The sequence below is a fragment of the Rhinolophus sinicus genome, chromosome 5, assembly GCF_057876585.1.
Source record: "Rhinolophus sinicus isolate RSI-liver-muscle chromosome 5, RSI-T2T, whole genome shotgun sequence".
NCBI classification, from domain to species: Eukaryota; Metazoa; Chordata; class Mammalia; order Chiroptera; family Rhinolophidae; genus Rhinolophus; species Rhinolophus sinicus.
In genome coordinates, this window is record NC_142505.1 from 73261737 (window position 1) to 73288326 (window position 26590).

At 39.2% G+C, this 26590-nt stretch overlaps 1 protein-coding gene and 1 non-coding gene across 16 annotated transcripts in view; both read left to right on the forward strand.

The window, feature by feature from the left end:
• The window catches only part of TRRAP (transformation/transcription domain associated protein), a 122444-nt gene that overhangs the window by 1818 nt on the left and 94036 nt on the right, over positions 1-26590 (forward strand). For 12 of the 15 annotated variants that reach the window (XM_074313443.2, XM_019756062.3, XM_074313449.2 and 9 more), the window contains exons 2-19: positions 1253-1413; positions 1785-1834; positions 6855-6965; positions 7969-8073; positions 9072-9155; positions 10721-10777; positions 12069-12194; positions 13781-13858; positions 14062-14150; positions 14974-15070; positions 15857-15995; positions 18971-19049; positions 20645-20879; positions 21556-21922; positions 22013-22110; positions 22552-22746; positions 23499-23690; positions 25651-25816. In XM_074313443.2, the coding sequence (XP_074169544.1) occupies positions 1314-1413; positions 1785-1834; positions 6855-6965; positions 7969-8073; positions 9072-9155; positions 10721-10777; positions 12069-12194; positions 13781-13858; positions 14062-14150; positions 14974-15070; positions 15857-15995; positions 18971-19049; positions 20645-20879; positions 21556-21922; positions 22013-22110; positions 22552-22746; positions 23499-23690; positions 25651-25816 (2368 nt within the window). In that variant the 5' untranslated portion in view covers positions 1253-1313. The remainder of the gene's footprint in view (positions 1-1252; positions 1414-1784; positions 1835-6854; positions 6966-7968; positions 8074-9071; positions 9156-10720; positions 10778-12068; positions 12195-13780; positions 13859-14061; positions 14151-14973; positions 15071-15856; positions 15996-18970; positions 19050-20644; positions 20880-21555; positions 21923-22012; positions 22111-22551; positions 22747-23498; positions 23691-25650; positions 25817-26590) is intronic. The other 3 variants (XM_074313446.2, XM_074313454.2, XM_074313456.2) reach the window with 1 other exon arrangement.
• LOC141567383 (small nucleolar RNA ZL1) lies at positions 1500-1702 on the forward strand. Its single transcript, XR_012489976.1, has one exon. It is a non-coding gene; the product is annotated as a small nucleolar RNA ZL1 (small nucleolar RNA).

A 26590-nucleotide genomic window follows, 5' to 3' on the forward strand; every position in this document is an offset into this window, starting at 1 on the left:
GAACAGTGTGTATTTCCAGGACTTTATTGGGGAACGGTGTGTTTTTCCTAAGACCCATCAGGTCCAAGTCCAGTTGCTGTTGTTCAGTCTTAGTTGCAGGGGGCGCAGCCCACCATCCCTTGTAGGAGTGGAACTGGCAACCCTGTGGTTGAGAGCATGTGCTCCAACCAACTGAGCCATCTGGCTGACCGGAAGCTCAGTGGCAGCTTGTTGTCTTCAATCTAGTTGTGGAAGGCGCAGCCCGCTGGCCCATGTGGGAATGAAACTGGCAACTCTCGTTCAGAGTTCACACTCTAACCAACTGAGCCACCTCAAGGAGCATTTTTTGAGTGCCTACTGTATGTCAGCTGTAAACAATTTACAGCATCCTGGGCTCCTCACTGCACCACGTCTCCAGGTGGTCTCTGGGTGGTTCTTGGGAATCCACCTTTGTTTGGCACCTGGTGATTTAATTGGCACATTGAAGTTTGAGAATCAGTCACCTAGCCCAGAGGTGGCCAAACCACAGTCTGATGACCAGATCCAGCCTGATACCTGGTTTTGTACAGTCGATGAGTTAAGAATGGTTTTTATATTTTAAAATGGAAAAATCAGAAGAATAAGTGTTTCATGACTATTGAGAATTGTATATGAAATTCAAACTTCAGTGTCCATAAATAAAGTTTTACTAGGTTACAGCTACCCTCATTCATTTATATGTTGTCTGTGGATGTTTTCTTGCTACAGCAGAGCTGACTAGTTGTGACAGATTGCATGTATACACTTTTTTTAAGGAGGGCGCAGCTCATGGTGGCCCATGCGGGGATTGAACCAGTGACCTTGGTGTTGTTAGCATCACGCTCTAACCAACTGAGCTAGCCGACCACCCCAATACACATTTTAAGAAAGGAAAAAAGTATTACAATTGTATTAATACATACTGATAACAAAAGATGAATACAAGTCATGTGTATACATTTTTTGGCACTCCTGGTATTAGCTGGCTCTTTATAGAGAAAGTTTGGGGAGCCCTGGCCTAGAAAAAGAAGGAAATATTGTACCATCTGTCTAGAAAAAAGCATCTGTGTAGAAAAATCATGTTTAGAAGTTAATAGATAAAATGGATTTAGGCAAATTTTGTTTTAAAAAGCAGGAGTAGTGTAGTCTGGATTACTGCAAAAGTATTTAGATAATGCAAGCATTTAGGATTTTCATAGAGATTGTGAGCCTGTGCCCTTAATAAGTTGACTAACCAGTGCGTTTCTTTTCATAGGCTGGGTGAACTCATGGACCTGATACTTTAACATTGAGAAACAAACTATCTCAAAAGAAAAATGGCATTTGTTGCAACACAAGGGGCCACAGTGGTTGACCAAACCACTCTGATGAAAAAATACCTTCAGTTTGTAGCAGCTCTCACAGATGTAAATACCCGTAAGTTGATCCTTTTTGTCATTAAGAACTGCATTAATGCACCCATTCATCTCAGTTCAAATGCTGTTTCCCTTTCTCTGCCTTGTGGAGAAGCAAAGTGATGAGCTTTACTGGCTGGAGCCCCATGGAGGCCCTGTGTGCGTGTGTGCGCTTGCGTGTATGTGTCTCTCCTTGTCTGTGCATGCACATGTATGTCTGGGAGTATGAATGTGTGTGACTGGTTGTAGGGAACTAGTTATGTGCCTTCTGTTGGACCATGACAGTCAAACTGATAAGATCTGATTGCTTCTCTTAACTTATTAAATCCAGGAATTCTAGGAGCATACTTAATGTAATTTCAATTAACTGATGATTTGTTTTGCCATTTACAGCTGATGAAACAAAGTTAAAAATGATGCAAGAAGTTAGTGAAAATTTTGAGGTACGAGCTTTATATTTTATACTTTTCACTTTGAGGTAAAAATTCTCATGGTCAATCTTTTTACTAGTAACTCAGAAAACATTCTCTCTTAATGTAATTTATTGTATTTTAAAATTGAGTTGCTTTGGTTTTGGTTGTTTAACATTGTTTCATTTTTAAATGTGGTAGCTCTTTTAGGCTTATACTCTCAGGATGTATTCCAACTGTGAATTTATGTCCAGGCAACAGATAGTATGCCTATGGAATGAGATCTGGGTATCAGTTTTGGCTCAATTACTTATAACTTCTGTGACCTTGATCAAGCAGTTTCTTTCTTCTGGGCCTCATAAACTACAATTTTATATTGTCCCTTAGGTCCCTTAGACCCTGTTCATTTTTCAGTTGTTTTTCCTTTTTGTTCTTTAGACTGGATAATTTCTGTTGATCTGCCTTCAGGCTCACGGACTATCTTTCTGTCATTTCCAGTCTGGTGGGATGTTATTTTTAAATTTCAGTTTATTTATATTTAACTTGCATTTAAAAATTTCAGTTATTATAGTTTCAGCTCTAGAATTTCCACTTGGTTCTTTATAGATTTCACTTCTCTGCAGATTCCTTGTCTTCATTTATTAAGACCATATTTTCACTTTATTCTTTGAACATATTCATGACTACTTTAAAGTCTGTCTGCTAAATGCAATATTTGGGTACTGTAAAGGTTGATTTCTATTGACTATGGGTCACATTGCCCTGTTTCTTTGCATGCCTAGTAGTTTTTAAATGTATACTGGACATTGTGTGTGAAATGTAGGGACTGTACTTTTCTGTTGTCTCCCTTTGAAGTGTGTTGATATTATTATTTTTTAAGGAGGGCGCAGCTCACAGTGGCCCATGTGGGGATTGAACCGGCAACCTTGTTGTTAAGAGCACAGCGCTCTAACCAACTGAGCTAACCGGTCACCTCGTGTGTTGATATTTTTAATTGTAGTCGGCAGTTCAGTTGCTGGTTGATCTCACTGACCTTGTGTAACCTTGGTTTTATGCTGTGGTCGGGAGGATCTGAGGGAAGCCCAAGGTGTTTCATCAGAGGTTGAATTTCGGATGTGTTGGGACAGGTCTGGAATAGGCCTCCCTCTAGAAAATGGTCTTTCCGCAGCTGGATGTCTGGGGTATTATCGAGGTGTTAAGAAGGTCTTTGCATTGTGGCTGGGCTGCACCCCCAACATCCTCTAACATTGCTAGACCTGATACCTGCGGTCATCTCTCAGTCCCAAAGCTGCTGCTCTCTGGTTAGCCTAGGTAGTCTTAACACTGCCTTACCTGTAGTGCAGCCCAGCCCTCAGTCAAGGCCTCAAAGACACATGGGAGACCATCCCCACCCCCATTCTGTAGTTCCCTTTTCCAGCCACTTTAGCTGCCCTGAGCTCTGGTGTCTGCTCCGCAGCTCAGCAGGACCAGTGTGCTCTCCTTAGGCCCAGCCTGTCGAGCCCCAGTTGGGGAATTGGACCGAGGCAGAGAGCCCTGGTGACCATGGGCTCAGCTTGTGAATTTCCCTCCTCTTGCAGATCGTGGTCTTGCACTGCCTCTTGTCCATTACCTGAAAACTGTGCTCTCAGGTTTTGTCTAACTCTACAGTTAGTGTGGTGCCAGTTGCATAGGCAGAAGAGAAACTCACATTTCTTGTTTTCAATGTGGGAATGAGAAAACCTTTCTCATAATGTGGTTAAGAACAATAGATAAAATGATTCCTAGCCTCTGGCATGGAATAAACATTAAATAAACATTGAGCAAAAGTTAGTGGGATGGAATCAGATACCCTACTATCTGTAGGAATGGATACTCTTTTCATTTGGTAGGGTTTTTTGTTTGTTTGTTTTTGTTTTGTTTGAAAGATGTTTTCAAAGACTTGCTCTCTTGAACTGAGCTGGAAAAAATCCAGATATTTAGAAATTGAGCTAAAGAGCTTTCTCTTCTGCCCAAGTTGCCAATGCAAGCTATTCAAAAAGGCTGGGGGTAGAACAGGATAGGCCTGCATTCTGCATTTTATTGGAAGAACAGATAAGAGATAACCAGAGCCCTGGTAGGTTTATTTGAGAGGCTGAAATCACAGAGCCGTGTATGAACCCGTAGGAACGTGCGCATTCGCCAAGCCTCTGAGTGTGGGCGTGGGGCTCTCTGTATCAAGGGTCTGACCCCTTCCTCTCCTGTTTAGTGTCACACAGTTCCTGGCTGGTCTCAGGTGCACTGATTAAAAATTAAAAATTAAGAATTAAAAGTTAGTGAAGCGGTAAGAATACTTGGGCTTTTCCAAAGAGTGACTTGAAATCTTTGTGACATAGACATTTACCTTAAATTGAGATGACTAAGTTCTTCAAAGAATTTGATACTAGAATGACCATTAGTCGGTAATCCTAAATTACCATCACTACCACCCCAGAAAAAATATTTAAATGAAGTGAGTGAAATTAAAAAGTTCCCAATGATTTCAGGAGTCTCAGAAATTCATTTCACTAACCACTGAGGGGTAAGATTCTAGGCTAAGTAAGTATCACAGGGACCACCTTTTAAGACAGAAAATAAGGATACCTTCAGGTTAGAAATCACATGAAAAAGTCGTATGGATCAAAAAGTTGGGGGCTGAGTTAAAATACTGGCAGAATAACTGGGCAACTTGTTGAATGAGTCTTTTTTACGGGAGAAATTTGACACTCAGATTTTGAAGACTGTGGAATCGGTGGTTGGTGTGGGCTTCTGTGCAGATAGATGAGCTTGATTTCTTGAGAACGTTCTAATATGAAGCTTGTCCGTCTTTTCCTTGAATCCTTGAATGCGGAATCCTTGGTGTTTCATAAAAAGTCTTAAGCTTTGAGGATGAGAGGTGACGAACACAGTTCTTGTCCCCAGTGAATTCACAGTCTGCCTGGGGAGAGGCTGCTGAGGTGCTGCACAACTCCTTCCCCCGCGGTGTTCTATGCGAACAAGCCCCTAGAATTGTGCACCAGGTCGGCCTGGGAGACCGGTGCTCAGGTGCCTATTCCAAGAACTGTAGCACTTTGTTTTCACCCCTGTAGCACCACATTCTTACCTGGTTTTCTGCTTTTTTTCTTTATTTCTTCCTTTATACACTTAAGATTACCTTATGTAATAGACCCCAAATCTTTATCTTCAGCCCAGGTCAGTATCTGGAGCTCCAGACACTTAGATTTCACTGCCCAGATGCCTCCTCTCACAGGCTTGTCCAATTCATGATAGTAGAAGTTTAACTTTTTATACTCCCTTTCCTGCCATACTGGACTTTTCTAGTGCCTTTTACACTCATGCTTTCTCATAATTTTGTGCCTTTGCATATGCTTTTCTTAGAATCATCTGCTTTTCCACTTTTTCATGTGGTTAACTCCCACTGGCCTTAGGTTTTAGTATATACATCATTTTTTTAGGAACACGTTCTCTGCTATTGGTTCTGTCCATAAATTACATCCTATTGTTAGATGTTCCCTTCGCTGCCAGCACTTCCTCCATCATGATGCTGTATTGTTAGGTCTTTTTTTTTTATTGGGGAACAGTGTTTTCAGGACCCATCAGCTCCATGTCAAGTTGTTTTCAATCTAGTTGTGGAGGGTGCAGCCCACAGGCCCATGTGGGAATCCAACCGGCGACCTTGGTGTTATGAGCACTGCGCTCTAACCGCTTAGCCAACCACCCACCCATTAGTTCTTTTTTTTTTTTTTTTTTTGATAATGGTTCTTTTTTTTTTTTAATTTTTATTGGGGAATATTGGGGAACAGTGTGTTTCTCCAGGGCCCATCAGCTCCAAGTTGTTGTCCTTCAGTCTAGTTGTGGAGGGCGCAGCTCGGCTCCAAGTCCAGGTGCCATTTTCAATCTTTTGTTGCAGGGGGCGCAGCCCACCATCCCATGTGGGAATTGAACCGGCAACCTTGTTGTTAAGAGCTCGAGCTCCAACCAACTGAGCCATCTGGCTGCCCCCCCACCCCACCCCGTTCTTCTCTTGGTATCTATCTTCCCCACCACACACTACCTTTCTCACCTCTCAGGGCATGAATTATATACTTCATCATTTTATCTCCATGGAGCACGTGATAGGAGCTCAGTACATATTTGTTAAATGAGACCTTAAAAGGAAAAAAGACCTTGGATGTTAAATACTCTTAATTTGAATCCATTTCCAAAACTTACTGACTCTGACATTCACCAAGTTTTTTACCTCTCTGAGCCTCTTTCTTTACATGTGAAAATGGGCGTAATACTTAGCTTAGAGTTATGGTGAGGCTGGAGTGATAAAGAATAAAAAAGTATATAGAACGGTATTTATTTAGCACATAGATGCTCTGTAAATAATAACAGGTAATATTTAGACAGTGTTTTAAGCTTTACATATATTAACTCATAATCTTTACATGATTACCTAAGGCAGGAAATAATATCTTCTCTTAACAGATGGGGGCATTGAGGCACAGAGGTTAAGTAATTGTTTACAATACTGAGGTCCAGAAACTGCACTAGTAGCCATCTTCCTATACTATTTTCAAACTCTAGTTTCATTTCTTATTTTCCTTTTAAAATCAGTGCTGGGATAGATAATGGATTAGATTTGATAATAATCTAATCATGTATACCTAATTAATAAATTAAATTTTTAGATTTGAAAGGGTGTCAATTTGTTTAGGCTCTTTATTTTCCACATGAAACTCAGCTGTAGAAGCTAAATGACTTTTCAGAGGTCTTAGGGTGTGGCAGAGACAGCCTAGAACTGGTTCCAAGTTCAGCATTTCCACAGCGTTAGTATTTCTAGTTCTAAGAGTAAATTTTAGCATTTACTTTTCTTGAATTGGATTTCAGAAGCAACGATTGTCCTAATTTATTTAAAACTACATTATCACTAAAGCATCTAAAAGTATTAAAAATTACTGTTGGGTCTGCTAAAATGTTTTATATTCTTTTGAGGGTATTATAACACTGTGAATTTGAAATGAAAATATGTACACAAACTTAATGGGGTTTTCTTTTAATTTTGTGTAATTAGAATGTGACGTCATCTCCTCAATATTCTACATTCCTGGAACATATCATCCCTCGATTTCTTACATTTCTCCAAGATGGAGAAGTTCAGTTTCTTCAGGAGAAACCAGCCCAGGTAATCTATTTGAAGATATCAGTGAGAAAAAAGTATATCATGTGCTAGAATTGCAAGCATTTATGAATTAAAACAACTAAAAAAAAAAAAACACTTAAAAATGAGAGAGGTTTGTCATGTAAGGATAGCTTTGCCCAAGGCTATTGCCTCCTCAGTTAAATGTCTTGGTTTTATTTTGTCCAGGCCATCTCTTTTACAGTTCATATTATATTCTGGTGATGTGCGTGTACACTATTATAAAAGAATTAGAATACATACAGAACAAGGAGCAGTAATTTAATGACCCTCCCCATTGTCCAACTCGACTCTTACTAATTTCAGTTCTTGTAACTCATGGCTAATTTTGTTTTATCTATATCCCCACCCACTCTTTTCACCCTTTACCCACCTTGATTATTTTCAAATAGTCCCATGTCATTTTTTTCTATAAATATTGCAGCATGTATCTAAACAACTCTACAAATATTACCATAATACTAGTGAAAGCGTATTGCTAAATAAAGCATTTTTATGTCATACCTGTTCAAGATTGATGTATTTGATCTACCTTTTAGTTATCAGCTTCATGGACAGAATCATGAAAGCTTAGTACAGCTTGTGATGGAATTAGTCCTTGGGCCCAGGGTAATTGGAGAGAGCATTATAGGAGCTAAACTAGATTATGAAGGCAGATCTCAAATGAAGTTCCATTTGTGTTTTGCTCTTTCATCTTAAATCCAGCCCACATTCACACACTAGTGTCCTTTCTGCTGGAAGTAAAGTATGAGAGAGGAAAAATGTGGCTTACTTGATTTGGTACACACTTATAGAAATAATTAAAAGTATTTGGATTACATTGAAATAATTCACAGGACTCTTTGTAAAGTGGGACCCATCCTGTAACGTGGTGGTTATTAGTGCTGGGCACAGATGGCTAGGTGTGCGACACTTGTAGAATGTGAAAGAATTAACTTGGAACTCCTGGAAGGAGTTTGTATTTATGTTTTTTATTTTTCTTCACCAGCAACTGCGGAAGCTAGTTCTTGAAATAATTCACAGAATACCAACCAATGAACATCTTCGTCCTCATACAAAAAATGTTTTGTCTGTGATGTTTCGCTTTTTAGAGGTAATCTTTGAGAATTCTTGTTATTTAGCCATATTCAAAACTTTCAGTGATTTTTCTTATTGTAAAATTCAGTGTTACACAACTCTTTCCCTTTCACTAAAGTTCTGGTTCACAAACTTAATGTCTGTTTTCCCTGATTTTGCCAACTAAATTACTAAGAAAAGTCATTAGGTGAATAGTTGAAGATTTTTTTTTTTTTTTTTGAGTCACTGGGGAATTGCCTAGACATAGTGGAAATCTTTGGAAATGAATTGGGTGGTGGCTGACAAACTCAGTACAGGGTTCTTTGGCTTCGTGCTTCCTAGTTTTGTGTGTGTCAAGCACAGTAGATACTCATAAAGAGTTGCTCATATTCTTGGGGCTAATCTATCTGGTACCTGTTAAGTTAACCTGTAAAATTGTTTTCTTGCTGTTCTTAGTCTTGCTTCGTTTAGAATTCTATTGTGTTTCTGGGTCCCTTGGGAAGATGAGCTGTGGAGGGGGAGAGAGTTGTATTCAGATTCTGGCTCTGCCATTTATTAGCTGTGTCATATTGGCTGTGATGCTTACTTTCCCCGAGCCTTAGCTTCCTTGTAGATACAGTGTGGGTGGCACCCCCCACTCAGAGTGTGTATGAAATGTTTAGCACAAGGTCCAGTACATGGTGGGTGCTCAGTAATTGTTTATTCTTTTGTCAGTACTTCAAGCAATGAAAAATATCAGTTGGGCCATTAGACCTTTGTTCATGGTGTGACTTACCGTAAATGCCAGTTGTTCTCAGTCAGAGTGTTCCTCACCAGAACTCGCTGGTGGGATGGCCTTCAGATGGTCCACCAAGATCACAAAAGCTTCCGGCCTGGGACAGCTGTGTTCTGTGGGTTAATGATTGTCAACATATGAAATCCCAGTTGGTTGATGGAGGATGTGCATGCAGAAAACTGCTTAGAAAAAATAGTCTTTAGTCTTTACATTAAAGTAAGTCCTCAGGATTATAACTCTCAAATGCTTTTTTTTTAAAGACGGAAAATGAAGAAAACGTTCTTATTTGTCTCAGAATAATTATTGAGCTACACAAACAGTTCAGGCCACCCATCACACAAGAAGTAAGTGTTTATCCTGGTAGAATTTATAAAGTGTGCTAACAAGTTCCTTCTGTGTAAATTTTTACTCTCTTTTAGAGCTGACGAAACACGTGATACTTTCAAGTGTAGAAAATACAGCCTAAATTGGGGGAAATTCTTTATGGGTTTAACAGTTACCTTTTTTATTTTGCATGTGTATATGAATATTTAATTGAATTTGTTCAGCATTTGATATGTGTTAACCAATCACACTGGCACGGCTGTTTGGGTGATTCTGGTATTCACATCTGATGTGCCAGAAAGCTCCAATCATTTTATGTTATACAGGGGTTAAGACATGGGTTCTGAAGTCAGCTGGGTTTGAATCTCAGCGCTGCAATTCAGTAGCTATGTGATACTGGGTAAACGACTAGTGTTTTGGAGCCTTTTCCGTAAAATGGGGACAGTCACAGTATATCCTCAAAGATTGCTTGAAGAATTAAAATGTCTAAGTTAAAATTCTTAGCACAGTGATTGACACCTATAGAGTAAGCATGAATTACTCTTTTAGCAATAATTAATACAATATCTTTTCTGATGATAACCTATTGTAGAGTAAATGCCTATTGTAGATTATTTGGAAATTAGAAGCATAACGATAAAATAGAATGCCCTCCATCTTTAAAAATAATGTTGATTTTTTTTTTCCTTTTCTCCACCTTATGTATATGTATGTTTTCTATATAATTGCCGTAATATTGTATATGACATTTTATATCCTGATTGTTTCCTTTCACATTCACTATATATAAGCATTTTCCCAATCATAAAATTCTTTATGAACTTAATTTGTAATGGATATATAATATTTTTACATATGGGTGCCCTTATGTTTGGATATTTAAAATATTTCAAAGATTTTTATTTTATGACTATTAGTGCATATTTGTTTATAGATCAAATTACTTCATAGACAGGGTTTATTGAAATAGAATTACCAGATCTAAGGTGTTAATGTTTTAATGCTCCTGGTATATGTTATTAAACTGCTTTCCACAAGGGTGTCAGTAGTTAATGCTTCTCTTAGAGCAGGGGTGTCCAAACTTTTTTCAACGTTTTTTACCAAGAGCCATATGTGGTAAGATACACAAACAGCCGGGCCACTCACTTGAGGTGCAGTACGTATTGCCTTACCTGGTTTATTTAAGTAAACTAAATATATTTTTGGAATTTGCTGCGGGCCAATTAAAAATGGATTGCGGGCCGCAATTGGCCCGTGGGCCGCAGTTTGGACACCCCTGCCTTAGAGCGTCTGAGAACCTTCCTCTCCTTGTACTCTTTCTAGCGTATTACTTTTTGAAAGGCAGAGAGTGGTATTTAATTTTTATTTCTTTGCTTTTCTGGAGTTAGAATGCTTTTTTTCTGTTTGTCAGTCTTTTGTATTTTTTGTTGTTGTTAACATTCATTGCCTGTTGTATTTTGACTCTGACATTTTTCGTACCTGTTCTATGAGTTCTTGTGTGTTAAGACTATTGACATTTTTCTTGTTGTAAGCATTTTCTGTTTATAAATATCTTCCTTATACTGTCGTTTCTTTTTTTTTTTAGATTCATCATTTTTTGGATTTTGTGAAACAGATTTACAAGGAGCTTCCAAAAGTAGTGGTATGTTTTTTAAAATATTATTTGGATTTATTATCTATTTGTTACTTCCTTATTCTGAAGGGAATTTGGCGTACTTGGGGAATGTTTAGTGAAGGTCAGACTCGAGGTTGGTAAATCAACCATTAAAAAAAAAAGTTCTTCTGGTTAAATACTGTATTTTTGGCATAAAAACAATATGTTCTTACTGTAGAAATTATGCAAAAAAACCCAACAAGATAAATCATGCATAATTTTCTCACTTGTAAGCACTCACTGACATTGATGTTTTGTTTTGTTTCATCTGGTGCTTTTTAAGGATGGTTGTGCTCACAGTCATGAAGGCTATTTGGGGAGGTAGTGTATACTTTCAGCATTTTTCTGTATCATTAAAATTCTTTCCTATATTGATAGAACTCTTTCTAAGCAGTGCCAACACTAAATAAAAGTGTGTGGAATAGAAGAGAAACGTCTCCTCTCCATTTTATTCTCACTTATTAGAAGGACTTGCTGTTACAGCTCGGAACATCTTCCAAGACTCTTTTCCCAGCTGTCCTAGTTCTTAGTGGCCCCATAATTTCCTGTCATACGCATGTACCTTGAACATCTCCCTGTTGCTGGTTTTCTTGGTTTTTGATTCTTTACTATCACAAATAATGTTTGGTGAAAATCATTGTACATAAATTTATCAGTTTTTATTTTAAAGATTTTTTTTTTTAAGCTTAAAATATTTTTTAAATGAACATATGGTGACATTGACTCTTTTGGTATTTGAAGGATTTTAATCTGTTAATAATATAAAACTTAAAATTAATTACATTCTGAATTACCAAGTCGTGTCACCTACCATTTCAGTCAGAGCTTTTCATAAGAAGCTGTCTTGTTTAAGATGAAGTTCAAATGCCATTGAGAACTAAGGATGACAGTGAGGCTCCTGGTCTTTAAAAATGCCTTCTGTGCTTTGCCTCTGTTCCCATTTTGATTTCTGTTTAGGAGACTATTGGAAAGTGAATGCATTAGGGGTTAGCTCCCAGTTTCTTATCATTGGAGAGATGGGGTCCATTCTCCCACCTCACTGAGGTAATAACTAATATGGCATGCATCTCATATTTACTCAGGAAGAAGGAGCAGAAAATACTGAGGACATATGTTTATTTTCTGTTGTCGAAGGTGGAAAATGCTGTCCTCACGGTCTTAAAGAGTACCCCAGATACTATGGAGGACATTCGGTTTCTTCCACTGCCTGTCAGGTGTATTTTATGAAGGATTATTGTGTTTGACTTTAGGAAAAATGATTTCTGTTCTTTATCTGTAGAACCGCTACTTTGAGAACCCTCAGGTGATCCCTGAGAATACAGTCCCTCCCCCAGAAATGGTCGGTATGATCACGACAATTGCTGTGAAAGTGAATCCTGAGCGTGAGGACAGTGAGACAAGGACTGTAAGTTTTTCCGGTTGTTTTGCTTTGTTTTTACCCATGTCTCCTATACTTGGTAGAGGAAAAAATGAGACACTGATTTTTTAGACCACTTTAGTTTTTTGGTTTTTTCCTTAAACATCTGGAGGCATTTAAGATTAACAAAGTGTGTACGTGAGAGAACATCACTGATTCTGCTGTGCAGCCTCGAAGAAAGTGAACTCTTGCTCAACACTGATGCAAAGATACAAAGAACTGTAGTGGAAGCCCAGGGTCACCTGGTGGAATGAGCAGCTGACCAGGCTGGCGCCCTCTGTTCCGTCCTTAGCTTTGACATTAATAAAGTCCCTTTAAACTACGTGTTATATTTCATTGCCTGAGAGGTGGCCCTCTGTTCTGTCCTTAGCTTTGACATTAATAAAGTCCCTTTAAACTACGTGTTATATTTCATTGCCTGAGAGGTGGCCTCTGGGGACAGAAGCTCTGGGATGAGTTCGGCCCCACCACTTGGGTTTTCTGACTATAGGAGAGAGTCCATGAGCCTTTGCTCCGACCTTAATTTTCCCTCTCATTATCTGAAAAGCCTATCTTGTGGAATTTTGTGAAGATAATGCTGGTATTGCCTTCAGGTAGTATCTGCCACATAGGTAACATGTATTAAGCCTTTACTATGACTGTACTTTGATGATTGAATTAAGAATATCATCTATATTTCTTGAAATGGTTTTGTGGAATGTTTTAATTTGTGCTGGGATAAACAAGAAACTGCATTTTTAAAATAAATTTTATTGGGGAATATTGGAGAACCGTGTGTTTTCTCCAGGGCCCATAGCTCCAAGTTGTTGTCCTTCAATCTAATTGTGGAGGGCGCAGTTCAGCTTGAAGTCCAGTTGCCATTTTCAATCTTTAGTTGCAGGGGGCACAGCCCACTATCCCATGTGGGAATTGAACCGGCAACCTTGTTGTTGAGAGCTCGCGTTCTAACCCACTGAGCCATCCAGCCGCCCCAAGAAACTGCATTTTGAATAAAACTGTCATTCCTTTGCTCTTCCTGAATTAGAAACTTGCTTTCTGTTTATCAGTCTGTGTTTTTTGTTTTTGTTTTTTGTTTTGCTTATCTATTCCTGTCAATTGCCCATTTGTATTTTGAGGCTGACATTTTCCTTACATGTTTTATGAATTCTTATATATTAAATTAAGACTATCAAATTTTTTCTTATATTGTAAGCATTTTCTGTTTATAAGTATCTTGGAATAAAACTGGGTGAGTTTGTACTTTTGCTATTGTTCTTTTAAGTAAAATAACAGACATGAATTTAAATTTTCTCAGGTGATTTGAAACTCTTAAGTTTTGACAGATTTTCCTGAAGTTTTTTACTACAGGTGATTGATGACATTGGAAAATATAAACACCTCTATTAAATAATAGTTCTACACACTTTGTTTTAAAAATAGTTTGCATCTTTCACCACAGACATTTACAAAGATGTGTCAGTGTTTTTTCCCTTTTATTTATTTCAGTGGGGTGATGCTTGGTAGCAGGATATTGACTGGGGCTTACTGAAGTGCCGCAGTGATAACCACAATCCTGCTTGTTTCTCTCTTAACAGCATTCCATCATTCCAAGAGGATCTCTTTCTCTGAAAGTGTTGGCAGAATTGCCCATTATCGTTGTTTTAATGTATCAGGTATGTGTATTGCTTATTTGTTTCTTGGGTTTTTGGCTTCTTCTTTTATGACAAACTTCACATCTAGTTATCTGTGGCAAATGGATGTGTATGATACACACATGCTAAGTAATGTAATGACTCCTATAGTTTCTTTGGTATGCCCAATTATTTTGCTGTAGTAGAGAGTTATAAAAACATGAAAATCTGATGTTTCCTTTTAGCTCTACAAACTGAATATCCACAATGTTGTTGCTGAATTTGTGCCCTTGATCATGAATACCATTGCAATTCAGGTATCTGCACAAGCCAGGTGAGATTTCTTCGGACAGTGATGTAGCTTACTGTCACAGTGCTTTCATTCCGAGTAAAAATACACTGGTTGTTGCCATCTGTAAGACACAAAAATCTTAAGTGATACAATTTTGGTAAAATTATATTCATTTTTTACTAATTGAACTTGTATTTCAAAGATGATGGTAACAGTTATTTTTGTTCCTTATTGTGAAAAGATGGGTTAATACCTTGGTTTCTGGTGTTTTGTAAATTTAGAGTTATTAGGCATTACTGTGCTCACTTGTAGCTATGTGATTTCCAAGCCTTTTTCACCTTCAAGCTTTTGTTCTTGCTGTTCCTTTCAGCATGAGTGCTAGAATGTTCTTTACCCCCCCTTCACTCCCCCTCACCCGTCACCCTCAATCATTGAAGTTTTTTCTCAAACATTATGGCATCGCTCTTAAGACCTTTATCACTTACTTTGTTGACTTGTGTCCTGTCTGGCTTTGAGTCATTTGAAGGCAGGATCTGAGGGCGATCAGCTCTAACGACCCCTGTGGCCTGAACACGTGGTCTTTCATTGAGCAACTAGGTACCCTAATGCTGTCTGCTGGATGGGTGGCTTTGTGGGTATACATTATGAAATGGCTTGGAGAACTGCTTGCTTTATGTCTCTAAACCCTTTACCTTATTTTTATTTGGAACTGCATAAAAGTGCAGTGTCTACTGTTGCATCTGTGTTGTTCTGGTCTGTGTAGAAGTCAAACTTTGGGGCTCAGTAATTATTATATGCTTTTAATATTAATGTCACCTAAAGAGTTAAGAGCTAATAATGTGAATTTTATTCACTTCTCATTCAGACAACATAAGCTTTACAACAAGGAGTTGTATGCTGATTTCATTGCTGCTCAGATTAAAACATTGTCATTTTTAGCTTATATCATCAGAATTTACCAGGTAAGTTCATTGACTTATTTTAAGTCAGGTTTTCTGAGATATAATTTACATGAAATAAAGTTCACCTTTTGTATATAAACAGTTGTATGAATTGCCAGATGCCTACAGTTGGTAACCACCAACACATCAAAATACAGAACATTTCCATCACTCCCCAAAATTCCGCTTTATATTTCTTCTGCCTCCTGACCCTGGGAAACACTGAATGGATCATTTGGTTTAAAAAATCAGAATTAGGCACCCCTTGATATTTTAGTCAGCTTGAGTTAAACGGTAGTGAATTGCCTTCCTGAAACACCTCAAAAGGAAATTGTGATTAGAGCTTATTTTGAGTTGATTAAAGGTCCCTCTGATGTCATTTAGAACTTATATTAAAGGGATGACTAAGTAAAGAGTATTTAAAAAAAAAATTTCAGTATTTACTTCTCCCTCCTCCTCAGTAATGCAGTAATAATAGTAATGAAGTAATAATAATAATGAAGTAATAATACATACTCATTGTTGAAAGTTGGGAAGATACTAGAAAAGTACAGTGAAGACATCCATAATCCCATTATGTAAAAGAAACTGCTATTTATGTTGCTACCTCTCCTTTCAGTATGGCAATATGTATACACATGAACTATTAAAACTTTTTGGATAATACTTGTTTATTAGGCCTGTTACTTTCTCAGGGTTCTTTGAGCCACACTTAGTCTTACTGAATTTTTTAATGGTTTATAAAATGGGTTTTTCTTAACACCCACCAATCAATCTAACTGTGTTGTTTTCCTCTTATTTTGATAGGAGTTGGTGACTAAGTACTCTCAGCAGATGGTGAAAGGAATGCTACAGTTACTGTCAAATTGTCCCGCCGAGACTGCACACCTGAGAAAAGAGCTTCTGATTGCTGCAAAGCACATCCTCACCACAGAGCTAAGAAACCGTATGTCTGCCTTGTCTAGAATTCTGGCATGAGCCCTGTCCACATCTTTGGGGGTGGGATTCTGCTGATGTTCTTGTGTGTGTGTGTGTGTGTGTGTGTGTGTGTGTGTGTGTGTTTCAATAGTAAGAGTTTATTAAGGAAACTTACATATGAGGCGTGTCTTGGGCGGCAGCAAGATGACATGGTTATCCTTTGCCTGACATTTCATTGTTGGGCGGAGTCTTTAGCTCGCTCCAGTGTACAACTATTTTAGACTCAACTTGTCCTTTTTTTTACTGCTATCTTGGGTTTTTCCTTCCCCTTCTTTCTTTGCTTTTCTACCTACCCCTCTCTCTGCCTGTCCGCTTGCCACTGGGGTTCTCCCTTATCCTCTCAACAATCTGAGAATTAATGTGGTAATTTTCTCAGTATATCTTATGTTCTGAATCTCTTGCTACTTTTCTGCCTTTTGACTGTGTATCTTTTTAAATTCCAAATAGCCATTTGCTTTCTGATTCACAGCCAGCAATCTTTAAAAGGTCAGAAGAAAACAATGTTTTCTTTCTCTACGCTGTTCTGTTTTTATGCGAATGACTGATACTTGCTTTTTGATACTCTGATAATTACACTTTTTCTATCAATTATTGATTTATAATTTTTTAATACTTTTTATATTTGGTGTGTCCAAATTGTTAGGTTGAAGTTACATCTTAATTGTTTTGAGATGATTATTTCCCCCAGTAATTTTTCAAAATTAAATGTTTTATTTGCTTGTCAATCAGAGCATACGTAAAACTGATTTTTGGGCTTCCTTACATAGTTTTTAAATATGAAAAGAAGGGCACAGTTTGCGTGCTTACACACGAGTTAAGCTCAGATATTTTTGTGCTATTAAAATTTCAAATTATAGTGTGACTCTTGTACGTGGATATAGCTGAAAGGAAGATAGAGTTAAATTTTTTTTTGAAATGTCACATATATAGCAAAGCGCACAAAAGAAATGTATGATTTCACCAACGATTACAGAACAAACATGAGTGTTCGCGTTTCCCAGGCTGAGAACTTGAGCATTGCTGGTGCTATAGCCCCACTTGCCCTGAGAGCTGATGGCCATTGTGACTTCTCTGGTGACCGATTCCTTTGCTGTTTATGGTTTTTCCTATGTGTTCATCTCTGAACAATATCAAAATAGAAGAATTTTAAGTGGGACATTTGTAATTTACCAAAGTGGCTGCGTTGTGCCTGGAGTATCATTCTTAGATTAACTTTTCTTATTCCTGTGATTTGGGTAAAAAGGACTTTGGAGCTGCAGCTGGGGAGCTGGGTAACAGGAGGGTCCTCCTTGTGGAAGTGCTAACATACTAAAAACTGTTCTCAGGCTTTCCACCATGCACAGCCAGGCCCTCACGTGAGGCCATAAGGGTTGGTTTCAGCCTCGTTCATGCCTGCTCTGCAAAGATCAGCAGGTTTCCGAGATGCCGCTCCCCAGGGGATGATCACATTAGACTTGTTAAGTTCAGCTGTTAAGATACTTTATTTTGAAGCCTGTAGGAGTTCTGGGATTTAAATAGGTAAGCATTGCTTCTCAAAAAAGTTTGTATTGAAAGAAACATTTAAAGAATCATGTTAAATGTTAACCACGTTATAAAAATACAAAAATGTATGTGTGTAGTTAGAACTTACACACCCACTAACATTTTCACATAGCCTTACTTTGGCATCTCAGACATTATCAAATGGTAACCCATTTACCCTAATTCTCAAGAGCAGCAGTTTGAGAAAACCTGATGGTTTAACACAGTTCCCCATTTTCCTGGAGATTCTGATTCTCCATCATTGAGGGGATCTGGAAACAAATGCTGTACAACGTAATTTCTTATTCCTTCTCCTTGACCATTTTACTCATCCCCTTGTCAGCCCTTCAGCATTTGGTGTCTGAGCACTTTGCGTCTTTCCTTCTGTGCCTCCTTCCTCTTGGCCACCTCACCGAGGACAGTTCAGGGATGGTCCCTCCTCTGACCTTGGAGGAACTGCCTGTTGCTTCTTTCATTTGGCATTTCTCCTGTGCTGTCTTGCTTTGGGGTTAATCTTGCTTTGGGGTTAATCAGAGATGCACTGTGTGTCTCCCCAGTGTATACATTTCTTTTATATCTTTGACTCAGTAGCTCTTTGCTGGTGAAGAATGTACTTTGAGTTATTGAAGCTGGCTGTGATGTCAGGCTTGTTCCAGAATCTAAATGTCTTTTGGATGTTTGTGGCCAGAGTTCCTCAAGGAGCATATGGAACCAGAGGCCTAGAAAATGTGGGTTGCCACCCTGTCCGCACATCCTCAGAAATGAGAATTGTCTCTGAGTGGAGACCAGCTCTTTCTACCCATTAAGTCTTCAGGCCTGCCAGGGCGAGGGAGGAGATTTGGTGATGGTTCCATCTGCAGGAGTGGAGGAACAGAAGAACCCCCAGGAGTTCTTGGTCAGCTTCATCCAGGGAGTTGGGACCCTTAACCTGGGACCCATGCCTATGAGACACTAAAATTTCCTGGACATTTGTAATTTATATGGAGAAATATCCTAATTTCTCCGTGGTGACTAACCATACAGTGTTTAAGAAGGGTGACTTCTGTGCAGCTGATAAAGGGGCATTTAGGGAGATACTGACCCCTTCTCCAGACGGGTTTGAGTTGATGGTGGCAACTTTTTAGGATGATGGAATGCGCCTCCAGTTAAATATTGGGGACGGGTTCTGTGCAAGGGGACATGAAGTTCACTTTTTCTTAGTTTATTCTCTGACACTGAATGTGATTCTGACTGCATCTTTGTTGGCAGATGGCTTATGTGGCCCAGTAAAGTCAATGTCTTTGACTAAAAATGGTGTTCATGCTTTTCTCCTCTCCACCGTTTTTCTGGATTGCTAGTTGATTACAGATTGGCTACTGTGAAAGTACTTAATGTATAATTGATTTCGTTGGTGATAATGTGCAATGGATATTTGTGTTCTAGAGTTCATTCCTTGCATGGACAAGCTGTTTGATGAATCCATACTCATTGGTTCAGGATATACTGCTCGAGAGACGCTCAGGTATGAGATTCAACCCATGATATCTAGTTAATTAAATGCGAGGGGCAGTAATTCCTGGCTCTTTGTGTTATTAGCTACATTATCATTGTTTCAACAAACATAGGCTGTTGGGCCCTTACTCCCAAGTGGATTTAGAATTGCAGGAATTTTTTGGAAATGCCTTAGGTTGCCACTGTTTTCTACTTAAAACAGTTATAAAATACCGTATTTTGCTGTGTGATGTGCTCCCGTGTATAAGGCACACCTACGGTTTTGACCCAAACTTTCAGGGAAAAAAATCTTTCGTTTTAATTTTTTAATTCAGATTTTTATTTGTTTACATTTAGGTGCTTGTTTTTTGTATTATAAAGGAATTTTAGCATTTATTTTTTAACATATTATGGTACAAGAAATTTTATGTAACAAATAATTACAAAACACAAGAAGAGATACAAGGTATAAGAAATATTAAGTCCCGGTAACAAATTTACGATATTGATGCATGTAGAAGACCAAGAACTCTTTGTCATTGCAAGTTCGTCATAAGTTCAACAAAACCGATTGTCGTATTGCAGGGTATTTTGCCTACGGATATTGTTATTGATTTTTAGAGTTGCACTTTTAACTCATAAGCATAAATAAAAGAATTAAAAACATACAGATACAGAATTATACAGTACCCACGTATAATGTGCATCCTTATTTTTCCCTTACAAATTTGGGCAAAAAGTGCGCGTTATACATGGCAAAATACGGTAATAAGTAAGACTTTCTTTATAACTTAGGATTGAACCTGCCTGGAAGATTAGATCATGTCATTAGATCGTGTCACTCCTGCTTTAAACCCGTTGCTTTCTGTTGCTCTTAGACAAAGACAAAAACCGGACTCCTGACTGAGGCAGCTATTCTGGCCTCAGCTGCTTGGCTACTCCAGGCAGTCCCCAGCAGGGATTTTGTCTTTCTCCCATCTGGAAATTTCCCTGGCTTTTTGACCCACAGCCCCCATTGGTCCTTAAGTTTTCAGCATCAGTGTCACCTCAAAGGGGCTTTGCCTGGCACCCTATTTAAGAGTGGTTCCCCCACTGGTGTTTCTCCACAGCACTAATCATCTTGTGTGTTTCCCCTCTGGTAAATAAGCTTCCTGAGGGCAGGAATGCTGTTTCCCTTGATCACTGTGGTATCTGTCCCTGGTGCTTAGCCCAGTGTCTGGCACGTGGCAGGTGTCCAAACACTGAGTGAGTGAAAGCACTTCATAGCCCAGACATTGTTATTGTGTCTCTGTAGAATGGTCCCAGTATATAAGGTGGTAATTGGCATAGTGCTTATCTTTGAGCAACAAAACCCATTCAGTGCACGATCGAGCTGGTGATTGTTTCTGTTCATGTTGGCTGTGTGCCAGTGTTAGTGATATGCATGAACGTGGAAAGTAAAGATGACAGCACCAAGACCAGACTTCTAGTCGTGGCACTGGGGGAAGTGGGACCCTATAAAGGGTGCCCTAAATGTGCCGTCGCAGTGGTGGTGGTGCGGAGCAGGTAGTGGGAGAAAACAGCGGCCTGCAGCTGTGGCCCTTAGGGGGTGCTGAGGTGCACACTAGCAGAGGTCTCTGCCCGCAGGCCCCTCGCCTACAGCACGCTGGCCGACCTTGTGCATCACGTCCGTCAGCACCTGCCGCTCAGTGACCTCTCCCTCGCGGTCCAGCTCTTTGCCAAGAACATCGACGATGAGTCCCTGCCCAGCAGCATCCAGACCATGTCCTGCAAGCTCCTGCTGAACCTGGTGGACTGCATCCGCTCCAAGAGCGAGCAGGAGAGCGGCAACGGGCGCGACGTGCTGATGCGGATGCTGGAGGTACCACACCCCTGAGCGCTGCGCCTGCTGCTGAACTTGAACCAGTGCTGCACTGGCAAGTTTATGGGGCCGCCAGGTGGCCAAGTGATCGCAGGTGTTAGACACGTGGGTTCCAGTCCCAGCTCCACCATTAGCTAGCCAGGTGTTCTTGGGCGGGACACTTAACGTCTCTGCCGGCTTACTCATCTTCTAGCCAGGGATGACCAATGTCTGCCTCACAGGGTGCTTGTGGACACAAATAAAACAACTCATTAGACCTCTTAGTACAGTTCCCAGCAAGCTCCCGGGGCACCGTGTAGCAAAGTGCTGAATTAGCTGTGAACATCTCTGGAGAGGCACCCTGGGGTGTGTGCATAAAGTGTAAGGTGTGATTCCCGTGGCAGTGGGCAGTCGTGTGGACGACGGAGTACTCCTGGGCGGCCTCCGGGCCCTGCCTTTCAGGCCAGTGACTCTTGTCCCGAGCTCTTGTCCCCAGTGGATTCTTCCCATGTGCAGTGGAGATAGTGCTACATCCGTAGTTATCCCACAGGGAAACAGCACATTTTCCTTCATAGGAAGCAGAATGACTTTAGTGGGTGGTTCCAGATAGGTTTTCTTTTCCTGCCTTCTGAAAAGGTTGTTGGTCTGGGGAAGAGGACTGATTTTTGTCTCCCCCTCTACTTTCTCTTCCTGTTAGGTTTTTGTTCTCAAATTCCACACCATTGCTCGGTACCAGCTCTCTGCCATTTTTAAGAAGTGCAAGCCTCAGTCAGAACTCGGAGCCGTGGAGGCAGCCCTGCCTGGGGTGCCAGCTGCCCCTGCAGCTCCGGGCCCTGCCCCCTCCCCAGCCCCTGTTCCCACCCCAGCCCCTCCCCCACCCCCTCCACCCACACCCGCCACTCCTGTGACCCCAGCCCCTGTGCCTCCCTTTGAGAAGCAAGGAGAAAAGGACAAGGAGGATAAGCAGACATTCCAAGTCACAGATTGCCGAAGTTTGGTGAAAACCTTAGTCTGTGGCGTCAAGACAATCACGTGGGGCATAACGTCATGCAAAGCACCTGGTGGTAATTCCACTCTTGAATTCTTCAGATGAAGGATGTTTTTCACAAAGTGGGTTTTATTCGCTTTAACTTACTATGCTATCTTTTTTCCAGAAGCTCAGTTCATTCCCAACAAGCAGTTACAGCCCAAAGAAACTCAGATTTACATAAAACTGGTGAAATATGCAATGCAGGCTTTAGATATTTATCAGGTAAGGAAGTGCTCTCAAATCACCTCTTAGAGTTGCCACCGATGGAACAGGTCTTGAAAGATCTGTTATGTTTGGATGGTCTGCTGTATGTGTGTACCCAAGTTGCTTTTGTTCCATAGCACAGCATTGTATTTATGGTGAGAATTCTTATTTATGTGTCATCGTGTGTATTTTGGAGGGGAGGTGGTCTAAATGGAATGCAATAGAAACAAGATTTAAGTTGACTGAGTTTGTTCCTTTTTGGAACACCTAACAGTTGTTTTTCTAAAATATTACGTTCTAAAATTAACCTGAGAATAGAGAATTTAAAAGATTTTAGGGGGTATTTGTTGTCTAATTCAAGTGCTCTGTTTTAAGTATGTAACTGATCTGATGAGGTAATGGAATATGTTCAGACATGTTCAGTTTTAATGTCCATGGGTTGTTTTTTTCCTATGCTAGGTCCAGATAGCGGGAAATGGACAAACATACATTCGGGTAGCAAACTGCCAGACTGTTAGAATGAAGGAAGAGAAGGAGGTACTGGAACACTTTGCTGGCGTATTCACAATGATGAATCCCTTAACATTTAAAGAAATCTTTCAAACTACAGTCCCTTATATGGTGGAAAGAATCTCGAAGAATTATGCTCTTCAGGTACAAAACTCCTTTCTTATGTTCTTTCAACATTAACTATAAAATTCTGTGTGTCGATTGAATTCTTGCTGTTACACTTATTTTGAGAATTTTGTAAATAATATGCCTAAGGATGTGCTTGTAGAGCAAAATTTAGAGAAATATTAAGCAACAATATTAAAATTATTTTTTCCAAAAGATCAAGATGCTTTGGACCAGTTCCTTTCATTACCCTGTTTCCCTGAAAATAAGACCTAGCCCGACAGTCAGCTTTAGTGCATCTTTTGGAGCAAAAATTAATATAAGACCTGGTATTATATTATATTATATATTATATTATATTAGACCTGGTCTTATATTATATTGCATTATATAAGAACTGGTCTTATACTATATAAAACTCGGTCTTACATTATAGTAAAATAAGACCGGGTCTTATAATATTGTTTGTTCCAAAAGACGCATTAGAGCTGATTGTCCGACTAGGTCTTATTTTCGGGGAAACACGGTAGTAGAAATTAAATATGTGTTACATGTAGGCTCGTGGTATTTCATGGTGAGGATAAAATACCAAATTAAGTATTGAAATTGGGCTGCACCATTCAAGGCTCAGTAAATCTATTTCATTTTTTTTTCCTTTGGTGGATAATTAATTTCTTGGAGTGTCTGACACAGGTTTTCTGACACACATTTTTGGGAAGTTCGTTAACTTTTTCTTGAAGCTGCTTTGGGGAAGGGATTATTTTTGTCACATTTTTTCCTTGTTTTGACAGATTGTTGCCAACTCCTTCTTGGCAAATCCTACTACCTCTGCTCTGTTTGCTACAATCCTGGTGGAATATCTCCTTGACCGTCTGCCAGAAATGGGTTCCAACCTGGAGCTCTCCAACCTGTACCTCAAGCTGTTTAAGTTGGTCTTTGGCTCAGTTTCACTGTTTGCAGCTGAAAATGAACAAATGCTAAAGGTAAAGCTTGTTCAGACCCAAGTCACACTTTGTGTCAGAGTTTCTTGTTTTCAATGTTGAACAAAAATTGGAATGTCTCTTTTTATATTTGTAGAGTGCTCTAGAATTAACAAAATATATGCAACAAATAAGGGCCAAGTGTAAAAAACATTTCCTGTATTTCTAAGCAGAGCTTAATTTATCTGGTGATTTCAAATGAAAACTTCAGAACTCTTATGGTAGGCAGTGGGTTGTTACTAGTATTCCCACCACTAATTTTCTTTTTTAAAATTCAGCTTTTTTCTGGATTACGCAGTAAAATTAGGGGCACATCATCCTTATTTTAAAAATTGAGTGATACGAAAGACTATAGAAGGAAACAAATGTCTTCAGTTACCTCTCAAATCCAATGAGATACATCGGCCATTGTCCACTTTAACTTTGTTTCTTCTGTGTGTTCATATTCTCTGTGACAATACCTAAACATTCCATTTCAGGAATATTTGTTTGTTTTTTTCCCCTTCAAATCAAGCATTCTAACTATTTTGTGTTCCCTAATTAAGATCATCTTTGAGAAATGTGTCTCCAATGTTTTTCTAGATGATTAATTCTGTATAATTTGATCTCATCAGTTACTTGATTCTAGAAGTGGCTAAAAACCTACTCATGGTTACATCACCCATTAAAAGTGGCACACGGCAGAACAGAAATCTTATAAGCATTCACTTCTACTTGTGGCAAATATTTTAATTCCTATAGAAAGTGGAATATTATCACGTTGAGTTTGAAGAGAGAAGGGAAAATTTTTAAGATGTAAGCAAGATCCGTTTTTCCCTAGAGTAAAAGTACAGATGGTGATAAAAAGCAATAGTAATCTGTGCTTTTAAGTAATGGTTTCCTCAGTTTTTTTTTCCAGTTATATAGTAATAAGTTATCAACTTTAATATTACTTATGTGTTAATGTGAAAGGGAAATACTCAATTTTTAAAAAAATAAAAGTATTGTAATCTGTGTCCACATAACTTGGTATTTTCAAATAATTTAATTTGCGCCAACATGCGATACATCTCTATACAGAACAATACCAAAAAAACAAAACTTAGTGGTAAGATAGATGTTCAAAAAAAATACTCAAAAAACAAATTCATAGCTTTTTGTCAAGAGAAAATGTATATAGTTAATTTATTCTGTAACACAAATATATCATGCCATATATAATAACAATTTTGGAACTGTATGTGCTATACCAACAGTTTAAATATACCTGCAAAAAAATGTCATGTTAAACTTAACCTGTCACGTGTCAAAACCAGGATTTGAAGTACAAGATAAAAAGCGAATCTGGTTTAAATGTTAATTAAAGTTACTAAGGAAGTTACTAAAGCAAAGAAAGTGCTTTTTTATTAAATACCCATTTTTCGATCACGTCTTTCAAAACCTTATACTCTTTTGAGGCTTTTACATATATTTGATTGATAGCGAAGTTTAGTTCCTTAGGTTACTTTTTGCATTTATTAGGTTGGTGCAAAAGTGATTGCAGTTTTTGCAATTTTTTAACCTTTTAAATGCAATTACTTTTGCATTAACCTAATAAATTGTTATAGGAGGTAGGCTTCTTTGATCTTGTTTGATTATTTAGTCTTACAAAGGAGTGACTATATTCAGAAGAACTGCAGGGCTGACAGGCCTTCTACTATCTGTTTCAAATGTCATCTTTTCAACATATGTAACCACATAGTAATATAGGAACCTATTAAATGCTTCTCTGACAGCCAATCTGGTGGAAACCAGCCTATATTGTAAGAGTAATTAATTGGACTCATAAGCATTAGAGAGTTCTTATTGTGTTTTTCCTTTTAGCATAAATTTTTCAATTACCTACCATTCCTGTCTGACTGCTGTGAACGTGTAGCGTGGTTCTTGCGGGTGTGGATTCTCACTAGACTAGAGCCTGTTAACCTGCCTTTTCTCCCTCCTGCAGCCTCACCTGCACAAGATTGTGAACAGCTCAATGGAGCTCGCACAAACTGCCAAAGAGCCCTATAACTACTTCCTGCTGCTTCGGGCCCTGTTCCGCTCCATTGGGGGAGGGAGCCATGATCTCCTGTATCAGGAATTTTTGCCTCTGCTTCCAAACCTCCTGCAAGGTCAGAGCAATGATTTTGGTTGCCTTTTAGCCTTGTGTGCGTGTCTGGGTCTGGCTGCATGTGAGAGTTGGGGTTCATCCTCTGCACTCAGTGAAGGTCATGGTGAGGTCATGGTGAAGGTCATGCATGTGCCCCCACGGAGAGAGGGAGAGGTGCCCATCCTCGTCGTCATGTCCCACTCTCTTTAAAGACAGTGAGGCTTTGAAGGAAGCTCCCTGCCCTGGGCGGGGCTCTGCCTCTACTTGGAGTGGAATGGGAGTTGGAAGGTTTTAGTTAGATGCCAGTTAGGACTTGGTTGCATTTTAATAGCATTTGTTAAGCCAGTCTAGAAAGAAAGCTGTTTCTAGTGGTTTTGTAAGATCAGGAATCCCTAGATTTGAAGAGAGTCAGAACAAGAAGGGAAGAAGCAAGTTACAAAGCTGACTTAAAAGTTTTTGTGTTTATTTAGTTGCTAATTTACACGACCAGAATCCTATAATTCATGCATAATTAGCAGTGCTTTCAAGATAATAGAGCTAAAGGGGCTCTTGAGTCCATTGAATGGTTATGGGTGGGAACTGATTAGAAACACTATCCTAAGAATTTTTGTTTGTTTGAGTAAGGGTGAGCTCTTGGCGTCTTGGCAAGGGATTGAATCCTCTGTATTTTCTTTGCAAACTTTTAAAAAGTGAAGCCATTTACAACATAGTATACCTAGGTGGCAACTGGGAAATATTTGTATATATTGGATGTAACATGGACGGAAGTCCACCAGGCAGGGTGCTTAAGACGGCC